Raw genomic sequence first — 15,041 nt, forward strand, 5'->3', positions numbered from 1 at the left:
TGTTCCATCACACTGCTGACTTGTGCCTTGTAGGTTGTGGACAAGCTTTGGGGAGTCAGGAGGTGAGTTATGCACCACAGGATTCCTAGCCTCTGATCTGCTCATGTAGTCACAGTATTTGTATGGCTAGTCCAGTTCAGTTTCTGGTCAATGTTCACCCCCAGTTAATAGTGGGAGATTCAGTGATGGTAATGCCATTGAATGATATGGAGCAATGGTTAGATTTGCTCTTGTTGAAGATGGTCATTGCCTGGCACTTGTGTGGTGCAAATGTTACTTGCCACTTGTCAACCCAAGCCAGGATGTTGTCCAGGTCCTACTGCTGGTAGTCCTTGCTGTTCTGATGAAAGATAATTGACCTGAAGCATTAAATCTGTTTCTCTCCACAGATGCCACCTCACCTGCTGAGTATTTCCAGCATTTTTTTTTTGTTATTACTAGTCTAGGTGGTGTAAAGGAACAAAGGAATCCTGATGTACAAATAGATCAACCACTTGCCACAGGTTAGCAAAGTCACACATAAAAAAGCACTAGGCTTTAATTATAGAGGGATAGAATTGAAAAGTAGGAAAGTTATGCTGGGAATTAGGAATAAGAATCCATTTTACTTCTTTGTATCCATTTTTAGATGCTAGTTGGCAATAAGACAGAGAAAAATTGGCTTTAGCATCTTTGGCACATCATTCCTGTTGCTTTCAGTTTTATTCTCTTTTTATTGGCAATTTTCTTCCCTTCTGTCCTGAAGGCATTGACTTCTGGCGGAATTACGGATCTATTGTCTTTAATCGCATTCTAGCACCTTACTGGGAATTATCTATATGTGAGCCTTGATGGTGAGTATTAACAGGCTGCTTCGTTGTGGGGCACGTTAGAGCCAAACTGAATCATGTTTCAGGTCAATTATCTTTCATCAGAACAGCAAGGGCTACCAGCAGTAGGACCTGGACAACATCCTGGCTTGGGTTGACAAGTGGCAAGTAACATTTGCACCACACAAGTGCCAGGCAATGACCATCGCCAGCAAGAGCAAATCTAACCATTGCTCCTCTGGATGTTGATGTCAGAAATCAGTATGTACTGATCAGAAGCAAAAGCTTTGTCTAATTTTGCCTTCCTAACCCTGGAGTGCTGTAGCCAATTGACCATTCTGACAGAAATTAACTAATTAGTACTGACTAAGAATCAAGTCTGGGGCATTCCCAGTCTATATGGCCCAGTGACTGCTGCTTTAAATAGCTGAATCATTGTATTTCTCACTTTTTAGAATTGAAATAGTGTAAAGCTAACAAGTTCAAAATTTTCAACCCAGGAGGGAAAGAACTTGCTGTTACGTAATGCAATTAATGTTCTCAGGATGTCCCAGTGTGCTTTACTTTTGAATTATAGACACCTTTTTGGCAAACATGGCTGTCAATTTACACACAGCAGGGTGTCACAGAAAGCATGAGCTGAATGACCGTCTAATCTGTTTTTGGTGTTTTTGGTTGGGGATAAATATTGGTCATCAGGAGAAATACTTTGCTCTTCTTTGAAAGAGCAGATAGGACTTTAGCTTAATGTCTTATCCTAAGGATGGTACCTTAGAAAATGAAGTGATCCTTCAAAACTAAAGTGTCACCCTAGATTGTGTTCTAAAGCCCTGAAGTGGGGGCTTGAATTTTACAACCTTCTGACTTGAACTAGAGTTCTATCACTTACCAAAGGCTGATAATGTTTCTTCTTCAGAAACATTTTACAATCTACTGGTAACGCTGTACAATGTGTTTAAAGAAAGAACAAAGATCCATATAACACTTCATTAAGGAATCAAAAGGTCCCAACCGCTTGAGAGCTAATTAATTACTTAAGTATGAGAATTGTTTTGCTTTAAGAGCTGATGGCGCTCTGCTCAACCAATCAGTATTTCAGTTTTAAAATAACAATAATGAAATTTTAAATGACATTTCTCCTCAGGATGGCTTGGTGGGAATCTTGTGGCTACAGATCTCTCTGTCTTCCAGCATTGGATAGTGAGAGCGAGGATGAATCAGAGGAAGATGAAAATGACCTTCCCGGTGATTTGGATTCTGCAGATACGGAACAGATGTCCATTCACTACGTTCTTGGGGATGTCACTCACCCAACGGTTGCGGACAAAGAGGATGCAATAGTAGTGCACTGTGTTGGCAAGTAGAAAAATAAATGACATATTACAGAAGTCTCTTGTTTAAAATGATAGAACCTAGTCCTGTTTGCCTATCACCCCTGTGCTTGATGATCTACACTTGCACTGGTATCATTCTCATCTTTGTGGTTTTAAAATTCTCATATTTGTGTTCAACTCCCCTGCCATGGCCTCGCTTCTTCCTGTCTCTGCAATCTCCTCCAGCACTACAGTCCTCTGATTTGTCTGTGCTTCTCCAATTTTCTTGCACACCCCTGATTTTTAATCACTCCATCATAGTGGCCATGCCTTCAGCTGCCTAGGCCCTATGCTCTCGAATTCCCTCCTTTAACTTCTCCGCCTCCCTACTTCTCTTCTCTACCACCCCCCCCACCCCCCACTTTAGGACATTCCTTCAAACCTACCTCTTAGATGAAGGTTTTGGTCACCGATCCTAATATCTCCTTATGTGGCTCAATGTCAAATTTTATTTCATTGTGCTCCTGTGAAGTGCCTTAGGATGTTTTATGACCTTAAAGATACTATATAAATGCAAGTATTATTGTTGTCTCATATATACCTCTGTTTAATAAATACTATCAGGCTCCCCTCTACAGAGTGATGTTAGGCTTGAGACTTGATACCTTCATTGTGCTTGGAGCCAAACCAGCAGATTCCCTGCCTTCAGACATACTGGGCAGGATTTTACAACAGGTTTCAAGACCCAGCATCAGGATGAAATGGGGGTTCCCAGCCCACACTTGCCAGCTGCAGGATCAGCTCAGAAATTCCAATTAAGGAAGGCGGACAGGCTCCCGTGCTGTGGACCCAGTAGGAGGGTCAGCAACTTGAGCCTCAGCAGCTTGAGTTCCACCAGCGCTGCTGAAGATTTCTGGGATCGATAGGGTGCCCTGGGAGAGGTAAGTATAAAATTAAAAATCAGAGGGTCCAAGCAGACAGGCCATTCCTGTGGGCCCATTGGGGCATAGAACCTCCAGATGGCCACTGGAGCTGCCATCGAGAAGCCATGAAGCTGATGGCCTCTCAACACAGCAGTGTGGCTGCTCGGCTGCTGACAAAATGCTAGCGGCCTGTTAAAATTGTCCCTAATAGGGTATAGGTGGCCTAATAGGGAATGCATATCTGATCCTGCAGCTGGGTAACTTCCCCGGTGGTGGGATGCATCGGTGAGCCATCCTGACATGGCTCTTTGCTATTTTTCTGGCCAACCTGCACCCTCCTCTGCCAGGAAAATCCTGCCCACTGATTGTCCTAAGTCTGTTCAGTTGAATGGATTCTATAGGAGACCAGCAACATCTGCAGCTGACTGGATTGATTTAGCAAAAGCAGGGATTCCTATTCTAGCTCTGACCTCCCAAGGAAGTTGCCCATAATTTTCTTATCATTCAGATTAATTCAACAATGACAACTTATATTTATGTAGCACCTTTTAACGTAATGAAATGTCCCAAGGCGGGTCACAAGAGCATTATTAAACACAGTAGGGAGACAGCAAGCCACATAACAAGAAAGTGTGAGGTCATGCACTTTGGTAGGAAGAATAGAGGCATAGACTATTTTCTAAATGGGGAGAGAATTCAGAAATCTGGAGTGCAAAGGGACTTGGGAGTCCTAGTCCAGGATTCTCTTAAGGTTAACTTGCAGGTTGAGTCGGTAGTTAGGAAGGCAAATGTAATGTTGGCATTTATTTCGAGAGGACTAGAATATAAAAGCAGGGATGTGCTGCTGAGGCTTTATAAGGCTCTGGTCAGACCACATTTAGAATATTGTGAGCAATTTTGGGCCCCGTATCTCAGGAAGGATGTGCTGGCCCTGGAGACGGTCCTGAGGAGGTTCACGAGAATGATCCCAGGAATGAAAGGCTTAACATATGAGGAACGTTTGAGGACTCTGGGTCTATACTTGATGGAGTTTAGAAGGATGAGGGGGGATCTGATTGAAACTTAAAGAATACTTAAAGGCCTGGATAGAGTGGACGTGGGGAAGATGTTTCCATTAGTAGGAGAGACTAGGACCCGAGGGCACAACCTCAGAGTAAAGGAAAGACCTTTTAGAACAGAGATGAGGAGAAACTTCTTTAGCCAGAGAGTGGTGAATCTATGGAATTAATTGCCACAGAAGGCTGTGGAGGCCAGGTCATTGAGTGTATTTAAGACCGAGATAGATAGGTTCTTGATTGGTAAGGGGATCAAAGGTTACAGGGAGAAGGCGGGAGAATAGGGTTGAGAAACTTATCAGCCATGATTGAATGGTGGAGCAGACTCGATGGGCCGAATGGCCTAATTTCTGCTCCTATGTCTTATGGTCTTATGGTCTAGGTAAGATGACCAAAAGCTTGACCAAAGAGGTAGATTTTAAGTAATGTCTTATAAGGAGGAAAGCAAGATGGAGAAGCGGAGAGGTATAGCAAATGTATTCCAGACCTTGGGATTTAAGCAATTGAAGGCATGGCCAACAATGATGGAGCAATTGAAATTGGGGTGCACAAGAGGCCAGAATTAGAGGAGCACAGATATCTTCTGAAAAGATATGAATGAAACAGCTGCTGGAACTACTACTTCCTTTACACCTGTGAAGGTAGGTTAATACCAGACCAAACAATCATCTGATATCTGTGAAAACCTATGAATGTGACCAGTCTGCCCTACATGCCCTACTGGAAAGAAATACCAAAAAACTGAGGAGAAAGAATGCTACAAGCTGAGGCAGAGCATCAACGCAAGTTCGAGGTGGGTGAAAAGGAGGAACAGCATTAATAAAAACACAAAGCTGAAGAAAACACGAAGTAAATTTGACACACTCGCCCACTCATTACCCCAAAAATATTTCTGAAAATTTACATTGTGCTGCTGTAAGAATTCAGCGGTGTTCAGAGGACGCACTTGTGAGTAAAATATTAAAATGAATAATTTTGGAGTCAGAGACCCTCCCTTTATGAAATCGGTTTGATTTAGTCCAAATGATGGTTGCTTAAGATAGATTTCATTGAATTTTGTGTTTTGTTTATCTTGCCTTAAACATTTTTTTCTTTCAATATTTACTTGTTTTTTAGATGACTCTGGAAGATGGGGAAAAGGAGGTTTGTTTACAGCTTTGGAAGCTAGATCTGATGAACCAAGAAAGCAGTATGGGCAAGCAGGAAAAATGAGTGGTAAAGGAGATCAGAATTTTAACAATTGGTACTTTTAAAATGTCCTTTCTTTATCTTTAAATTTTAAATATACTAAAGGACCCCAGTGGAGCAATTGTGCTGATTTGTGAAATGATTATTAAGCATAAGAAATATGTTGCCTGTAGCAAAGGAAGCTTAAATACATTCATTCTACTGCCCCATCAGTCTACTCCTGATCATCAGCAAAGTGATGGAAGGTGTTGTCGACAGTGCTATCAAACAGCACCTGCTCACTGATGCTCAGTTTGGGGTCTGCCAGGGCCACTCAACTCCTGACCTCATTCAACCACATTCAAACATAGACAAGAGAGCTGAACTCAAGAAATGAAATGAGAGTGACTGCCCTTGACATCAAGGCCACATTTGACCGAGTGTGGCATCAAGCAAAATGAAGTCATTTGGGAATCAGGAGCAAAGCCTTCCACTGGTTGGAGTCATACCTAGCACAAAGGAAGATGGTTGTTATTGTTGGAGATCAATTGTCTCAGCCCTGGCACATCGTTGTTTGAGTTCTTCAGGGTAGTGTCCTCGATCCAACCATCTTCAGCTGCTTCACCAATGACCCTCCCTCCATCATAAGGTCAGAAGTGGGGATGTTCGCAGATGATTACATTGTTCAAAACCATTCACGGCTCCTCAGTCCATATGCAGCAAAACCTGACCGTATTCAGGCTTGGACTGAGAAGTGGTAAGTAGCATTCACGCCACACAAGTGCCAGGCAATAACCATCTCCAACAAGAGAGAATCTAACCATCTCCTCATGAAATTCAATGGCATTACCATCGCTGAATTCACCACTATCGACATCCTGGGGTTTACTATTGACCAGAAATTGAACTGGGCCAGATATATAAATACTATGGCGACAAGAGCAGGTCAGAGACTGGGAATTCTGCAGTGAATAAATCGCCTCCTGATTCCCCAAAGTCTGTCAACAAGGCACAAGACAGGAATGTGATGGAATACTCTCCACTTGCTTGGATGAGTGCAGCTCCAACAACACTCAAGAAGCTGGACATCCAGGACAAAGCAGGTCGCTTGATTGGCACCACCAATAACATTCACTGCCCCCACCACCGATGCACAGTGGTAGCAGATGTAGTGGTACATCTACAAGATGCACTGAAGAACTCACCAAGGCTCCTTTGACAGCACCTTCCAAATCCACGACCACTACCATCTAGAAGGACAAGGGAAGCAGGTGTATGGGAACACCACCACCTGCAAGTTCCCCTCCAAGCCACTCACTGCCCTGACTTGGAAAGATATCGCCATTCCTCCACTGTTGCTAGGTCAAAATCCTAACAGTATAGTGGGTTTCCTAAAACACATGGACTGTAGCAGTTTAAGAAGGCAGCTCACCACATCACCGCCTCAAGGGCAATTGGGGATGGGCAACAAATGTTGGCCTAGCCAGGGACACCCACATCCCATGAGCGAATAAAAAAAAAAATCGAATAATGCTCTGATAAACAATGACGGAAAAAGCGTTTCATATACTAAGCTAAAAGGGAAATGCTAAACACAACTCTAACAATAAAACTAGTCGTCAATTAACAAAATAATTAAACCGTTAAATCAAACATATTTTCATTGTTTCACTATCTTTCATAATCAGCTCCTTATTTGTGTAATTTGTCACTGTCTAATTTATAACATTACAATTATTTTGTCATTCCAGACCTTTCTCTGGGAAGTGTTCTTCTATTTCCCATTGATGACAAGGAGTCGAGAAATACAGGACAAGACTTGGTATGGAGGAATTGATTGCTTATTCTGGATTAGTTTTCCTTTAGATCTTTGAAAAAAATCAACACTTGTTGATAATTTGTCTACCTTAAGTCTAGTTAACTTCTTTATTATAACTTATCTTCAACTAGTAACCTCCACTGTCTATTCTACACCCAAACACAGTTACAGCAGAATAGCAGAGGGGGAGGAAAGCATGGAAAATCTGGCAAAGGTCGAGAGTGTTGCCATTGCCCTGAAATGTGGTGGAAGAAAGGCAGACAGACTCCAGGGGTGTGAACAACCCTGATGGCTGTATACCAATAGTGGATCCTGACCCCTAGCACCAGTCCCCAACTCCCAGTGGCTTGGTGCAGCCATCCATTTTACTGGCACCATCTGCCAAAGAAAAAAATGGAGCATTGGTTAAGATCTAAAATTCTGAAACTCAGGGATAAAGCTAGCCTGAGGCGTTTAAATTCAGTCCTGCCCCTTATGCTTTTGGGTTGCTCTTGGGCATCTGATAACCAGATTATTGCAAGTAACATAACTACTATTATAGAAAATTGAAGAATGGGCCAATTTCCAAGCTCTTGTATGTTTCCTGTCTCCCTCTCTGACCAATGATTGAAATTGTAGTTTGACTCTATATTCTTTGTTACTCATCATTCTTATTTTAATCCTGTGATGTACATGGCATCCTGAAGCCACAAAAACATTTTACTGTCCCTGACAATGATGTCATCTACATACTTTGGTTAGACTATAACTTTATATTTTCTCTGAACAATTCATTATATTTGTGCAGGTTCAGATTATTATTATTTTGAGGATATTTAAATTGCTGATTAGACCTATTGTTTAAATATGTTTAACCAAGAGAATGTTTTTCTAGTTAGCATTGATAGTTGCCCAGCAAAGAGATCATTCCAACAATCTCTCCGGAATCAAACTGACAGCTTTAGAAGCAGGGCTGCGAAAACTCCAGAGAGCTGCCAAGAAAAGGAACGGTATGTTAAATGTAGGAATGAATGTTAAGTTAGTACTGTAAATGTAGCCTCAGAAAATCTAGCGATGTAGCATCAAAATAAAAGGATTTTGCTTTGCACTGACTTTTAAATTCTGTGCAAGTCTGGAGTAACAGAGTGATGCGGACTCTCATTCAGCTTTGCTTTTTGAGTCATTTTGTACCCTGACTATGGACTTACACAGCTATGTAGAGAGACACAAAGCAGGAAACTACAGGCTAGTTAGCCTAACATCTGTCATAGGGAAAATGCTCAAATCTGTTATTAAGGAGGTTATAGCAGGGCACTTAGAAAACCTTAGTGCAATCAGGCAGATTCAACATGGTTTTGTGAAAAGGAAATCATGTTTGACTAATTTCTAAGAGTTCTTTGAGGAAATAACAAGCAACATGGGTAAAGGGGAACCTGTAGTGTATTTGGATTTTCAAAAGGCATTTGATAAGTTGCCACTTCAAAGGTTACTACACAAAGTAAGAGCACATGGTGTGGAGAATAACATATTAGCATGGATTGACGATTGGTTAGCCACCAGGAAGCAGAGTATAGGGATAAATGGGTCATTTTCGGGTTGGCAAGCGGCAACTAGTAGAGTGCTACAGGGATTCGTGCTGGGACCTCAGTATTTACAATTGATAACAATGACTTGGATGAAGGGACTGAATGTATGGTTGCTACATTCGCTGATGACACAAAGATAGGTAGGAAAGTAAGTTGTGAAGAGAACACAAGGGTCTGAATTTTACCTTTGGTGGGCGTACCCGATTGGCGGGCCTGGGAGCGTTTGGGAAACGGACTGCCTACCGTGAACGGCCCCTGACCGCGATTTCATGCTGGCTGGCCAATTAACAGCCAGGCAGTGTGAAACACACAATGAAATGCTCAGCACGGCTGAGGTGGGAGCGGGAAGAGGGTGGGCAATGACGTTTCCGCGGGCGCGGGTGAGTGCTGCAAAGACAGCTGCCTCAGGGAGCTGGAGACCTGAAAAAGCTGAAATAAAGGTTTGAAAAGCTGAAAGAAGTGTCCATGCATCATAAGCAATCACCTGAAAATATAGGGGATAAAAATGTATTTTTATTTTATTTCATCATGAAAATTTCATCCCACCCTTGGATGAGGTTTGGTGAAAAATGCAAAGGCCGCCTGGCTGATTCGCCCGTCCACCAACCATAAGGTTGGATGGGCCACGAAAAATTGGAGTCAATTGCGCCGTTAGTGGGTTTAATTGCCCTCTTAATTGTCGATGAGAGCGCTTCCAACTTTTGCGCGCGCCCGTCGAGCAAAATATCGCGCGAGTGCACCATGGGTGTTGGTGAGTCCACATATGGAGTACTATATACAGCTTTGGTGGTCTTCCTCAAGAAAGGATATAATTGCATTGGAAGCATTTCAGCGAAGGTTCACTCCACTAATTCCTGGGATGTAGGGGTTATCCTGTGAGGAAAGGAAGGTCAGGTTTGGCCTGTCTCCACTGAAGTTTAGAAGAATGAGAGGTGATCTTTTTGAAACATATAAAGTCCTGAGAGGACTTTACAAGGTGGATACTGAGGGATGATTTCCCCTTATGGGAGAAACTAGAAGTAGGGGATCTCCCATTTAAGACAGCGAAGAGGAGAAATTTTTTCTCTGAGGGTCATGAGTCTATAGAATTCTTTTCCCCAGGAAGCAGTGAAGGCTAGGTCTTTGACTGTAATTAAGGCTGAGTTAGATAGATTCTTTATTGACAAGGGAGTCAAAGGGTATAAGGGTTAGGCATGAAAGTAGAGTTGAGCCCACAATCAGATTAGCCATAATCTTAGCAAATGGTAGAGCAGGCTCAAGGGGCCGAAAAGCCTTGTCCTGCTTCTAATTCGTATGTTCGTAACAACTTTAGTATTGGTATGAAGTGAAGTTGCTTCAACACCAAAACTATAGTTGTAGTGTAAACAAAGCATAGATTTTATAGCATAGAAATAGGCCATTTGACCCAAAAGGTCTACGCGGATGTTTATGCGTCACACGACTCCCAATTTACATCATTAGTTTAAGTTTATTTTACTAGCGTTTAACTAATTAAGTATAGCATTTCTATTAAACAATTTAAAATGCTTAGAAATTCACTAGTCATCATTCACATGTCGGGGAGGAAGCTTATTGACACTATATGTTACATTACCCAGCAATTAAATATAATCCACTGAGATTATGCAATAACTTTGCTTCTAAAGAATAAAACTACAGTTTATACACTTTGGTAATTTTATGATCTTACAATTTGATCCAACAAATAGGCACCACTTTCAAAGAGAAATTTGTTTTGTCTGTCAAATGTTTGGCTCTTTTGTACTAAGTTGGAAAGCAATTGAAAATTCCTCCTTGTTTCTTTACTGATTATGACGTATTAAAAACTAAAAGTGCTAATACGTTTGAATATTTTATTTGAAGTTCCTGAATGCATAACACAGTTTACCCCTAGCATTGCAGTCATTTTTCTGTGCTTAAGAATTTGAGTTATCCAAAAAATGTGAATTGCTGGTAATGGAACAGAAACAAGGTGGCATAGTGGTGTTGTCACTAGGACTTGAGACTCAGGGTAATGCTCTGGGGACCCAGGTTCAAATCCCACCATGGCAGGTGGCGAAATTTGAATTCAATAAAAATCTGTGATTAAAAGTCTGATGACCATGAAACCATTGCTGGTGCACTGGTGTCCTTTAGGGAAGGAAATCTGCTGTTCTTACCTGGTCTGGCCTACATGTTACTCCAGACCCACAACAAAGTTGTTGACTATTAAATGTCCTCTGAACAAGGGCAATTAGGGATGGGCAATAAACGCTGGCCTAGCCAGTGACGCCCACATCCCTTGAACAAATAAAAAAGAATTATCAGATAATTAGAGGAGTGAATTATTAGTACAAATAAAACATTTTTTTATAATACAACATTTTTTAATTTTAACTTAAAATAATAGTGCTTACTGACTTGAATTAATTTATTTATGCAAATTGTGCTGGTTAAATTTAAAACCAACATTCAGGCTTGGACTGATAAGTAGTAAGTAATATTTGTGCCACACAAGTGCTAGGCAATGACCATCTCCAACAAGATAGAATCTAACCATCTCCCCTTGACATGCAATGGCATTACTATCACTGAATCCCCCACTGTCATCATCCTGGGGGGGTTACCATTGACCAGAAACTGAACTGGACCAGCCATATAAATACAATGGCTACAAGAGCAGGTCAGAGGCTGTGAATTCTGAGGTGAGTAACTCATTCTCATCTCCTGACTCTCAAAAGCCTGTCCAGCATCTACAAGGCACAAGTCAGGAGTTTGATGGAATATTTTCCACTTGCCTGGATTAGTGCAGCTCCATCAACAGTCAAGAAGCTTGACACCATGCAGGAAAAAGCAACCCACTTAATTGGCATCCCATTCACAACTTTAAAAATTCACCCCCTCCACCGTTGGATGCATAGTAGCAGCAGTGTGTGTCGTATACAAGATGCACTGCAGCAGTGCTTCAAGTTTCCTTTGACAGTACCTTCTAAACCCATGACCTCTACCACCTAGAAGGACAAGGGCAGCAGATGCATTGGGAACACCACCACCTACAACTTCCCCTCCAAGCCACACACCATCCTCACTTGGAACTATATCACCATTCCTTCACTGTCGTAAGATCAAAATCCTGGAATTCTCTTCCTAACAGCGGGGAGTTAGATGGACTGCAGTGGCCCACCCTCTCAGGGAAAATTAGGGATCGGCAACAAATGCTGGCCCTGCCAGTGACACCCATTAAAGAAAAAAAGATATGTTCACATAAGCTGTGTTGAAATGTGATATCATTTTATGGGCTGGATTTTACACTTTTCAGTGGGGGTAAGAAGGTGGAACGGAAACCAAGGTGGCCGCTCACTGTCGTCCCCACCATCTCCGCGCATCCAATCGAGCATTGGATGGCCAATTAGTGGTCATTCGGCAGGAATGAGGCCAATAAGAGAAGCAAAGGGGGATTCTGCATCTAATCGGTCCTGTTGGCCAGGACATCATGCTGCAGAGGGGTAATGCCGTGAACGAGAAGTCTATCATGGCTAGAATTGTAAAGACCCCTTGCTCTCAGAGTCAGTCCTTGTTTTTTATTGAAGGTGTACAAAACAGTCATTAAAAAACATACCAGACGTTGCCATCTTCCCCAGTAGAATCTGCTGGTACATTCAACCATGGTCCCAGTGGCAGGCCTTTTCGACCACCCTTATCCCACTGCATTATAGCTGGTATAAAACTTTTTCGCGCTTGATGCATGAAAAATGCAGCGGGCAATGAAAAATTGTGATACATCGTGTTGTCAAAAAGCTTAATAGCTTTTTAATTAGTGATTTCATAATGGCGGGCGGGTCGCTGATTTCCACGTCCACTCACCTTCCGTAAATTGGGAGGCTGACATGAGGACATCATATTGCCGACACGGCATCATCATTTTTTGTAAACGTGGGGTCGGGGCAGCACAGCCAATTTGGGTACATAAAATCCAGCTCAATATCCTTTCCTACCTAATCCTATTCAAAACATTTTTACCATGCATTTTTATTTAATAACATTGATGTACAATTGCATGCACAATTACATTTGACAATGTGTGTTTGAATCATATTTAATTCTTTATTTTCAGCAAGTGTACATCTCCCACGAATAGGACATACAACCAAAGGATTTAACTGGTACGGCACCGAAAGACTTATTCGGAAATACCTTTCATCAAGAGGAATAGCAACATACATGTATCCTTGTTATACCTATTGTTTATTTTAGAGTATAAATCACAATTTTTTTAGTTTCCTGGACTAACATTTTTAAAAAAAATCTATATGTGAATAAAAGCTTTATTGCCATAAACTTCCATGCATTGCAATGTGAACCGTGCTTGCCAAAATATTACTTTGGGGTGTATGTTTAGCTCTTAGAGACACAAATAATATGACTGAGTTGGAACTTAACTAAGTCCTTACCATGCTTATGATATTATCGATATTTTATTACTAATTGAATTGAATTTTTCTGCAATTCTCTAGCTTAAACTGCATTCTTGAGTTTGCTTCTAAGCCCCTGCTTTGGCTTGATATTTGAAAATCTTCTGCCACTTCTTGCCCACCTTGGTGTGTGGATGTTGGTTTCAACACATCTAGGCACATCTGTAGGATTTCCTTGCCATTCACAATCTTCAACCTAGATCTGAAGATATTTTAATAACCCTGAAGATACACAATACTAAGGTGGAGGTGAAGAGAACTGGGAAAAAAATAATTGCTTGAAAGCCATCAATTGCAGTTTTAGGCTGATCAATGAAGCTGCTATTTAAAACAACAGAGCTACTCAAGTTAACTACTTTGCCCAATGCCCCCTCCCCCCGCAACCGCCCACTTCACTAGGGCTGTGCATGATGAGGGGTGGAAAGTACCAAAGTCAGAAAATTGAAAATAGTTAAATACTTAAAAAATAGAGGAAAGGAAGTGGTTTAATTTAACCATGTTTCATATTTTGGGATCTTTTTGACCATCCTTCCACAGAGAGGATTTAGAATAAAGTTACTTTATGTATTGTAAAACATAGTTGGGGTTAAATTAGATGGTGTACCTACCTGCCAGCACAAACTGAACACAATGATGAATCCCTTCACAAGAATGGATAGGCTTCAGATGCGCTCAATATTAGGTCTTGGGCCTCGTTTAAATTTGCCTGGCAAGTTATGGATACATGGTATGTGTATCCAGGCAGGGCGCTGTTGAAGTGGATTTATATTTCAGGCCATTGCGTTGCTTGCAGTGTCCCTCAGGTAAGGAGGCATTTGGGTGAGGGTTGAGCAGTGGCCTTCAGAACTGCTTTTAAGCTATATAGAGCACTCTGTCCCTCATAGCTCCAAGTACAGGTAAATATTTTTCAAATTGTAACTGTTTGGTGTTCTCCAGCAGTCCCTTTAAGTACCACTGGTTAGGCAGCATTATATAGATATGGTTATCCTGAATGTAGAAGGCCTAACTTCAAGAAGGGAACCAGAAACAACTCCCAATTCGCACAACTTTTGATCTAATGATCAATTGCTGTGAAATAGGCCAAGCAGCTTGATGTTTCACATCAAGCCTCATCCAGCCAAGTGTTCAAGTGTTTGTTCAGTTATCTTCAGAGTGATATTATAGCTATGTTTCTGTATGCCTCAGAGAACATATTTATGATTGCTTCTTGTTGCTGATCAGTCAGAAGCTATGGAAAAGGTGTACTCCATATAAGACAATCAAAAGCTCTTAATGTAGATTTCTTAGTAACTTGATTTGGAGCCCTTTAAACATGATGATAGGTTTCCTTAAATGACATACACATGGCTGACCAAAAAATAAATTCACAGAAAGACAGTCAGTATGTGCCTTTTTAACCATCAGTTTCAGGCGATGCAGGGAACAGGTAATACAACTGCCTGCCTTCTCAGTTATGAAGGGAGCATGTAAGAAGAAGGAAAAAAAAGCAAAATACTGCGGGTGCTAGAAATTGGAAATAAGAACAGAAAATGCTGGAAAAACTCAGCATTGTTGACAGCATCTGTGGAGACAGAAACAGTGTTTGTCAATCTCTCTGAAGCCCCCACCTATTGCTGATCTTCTAACCAGCTTCACCTGCTCCACCCACCTTAAACAGTATAAATTTCATCACATTTCTACTTCTCTCCAGCTCTGAAGAAGGGTCATACAGAGTTGAAACGTTAACTCCGGTCGGGATTTTCCGGTCCCGCCGCGTGTGAGGCGGCGTCCCAGCCAGAAGCCCACCAACTTGCGGCAGGACCAGAAGATCGCGGCGGCACCGGGAGATTGCGGCGGCGGCACCGGGAGATTGCGGCGGCGGCACTGGGAGATCGCGGCGGCAGGCGGATGCAGAAAATCCCACCCCCTGTTTCTCTCTCCACAGCTGCTGTCAGATCTG

At 41.9% G+C, this 15,041-nt stretch overlaps 1 protein-coding gene across 1 annotated transcript in view; it reads left to right on the top strand.

Annotated features, from left to right (window-relative positions):
- Positions 1-15,041, top strand: part of chd1l (chromodomain helicase DNA binding protein 1-like) — a 115,784-nt gene that overhangs the window by 90,996 nt on the left and 9,747 nt on the right. Inside the window, exons 18-22 of the mRNA XM_078560132.1 lie at positions 1,954-2,165; positions 5,217-5,315; positions 7,019-7,089; positions 7,961-8,075; positions 12,745-12,853. Coding sequence (XP_078416258.1) covers positions 1,954-2,165; positions 5,217-5,315; positions 7,019-7,089; positions 7,961-8,075; positions 12,745-12,853 — 606 coding nt within the window. The remainder of the gene's footprint in view (positions 1-1,953; positions 2,166-5,216; positions 5,316-7,018; positions 7,090-7,960; positions 8,076-12,744; positions 12,854-15,041) is intronic.

The sequence above is a fragment of the Cetorhinus maximus genome, chromosome 16 (assembly GCF_964194155.1).
Source record: "Cetorhinus maximus chromosome 16, sCetMax3.hap1.1, whole genome shotgun sequence".
Lineage (NCBI taxonomy): Eukaryota > Metazoa > Chordata > Chondrichthyes > Lamniformes > Cetorhinidae > Cetorhinus > Cetorhinus maximus.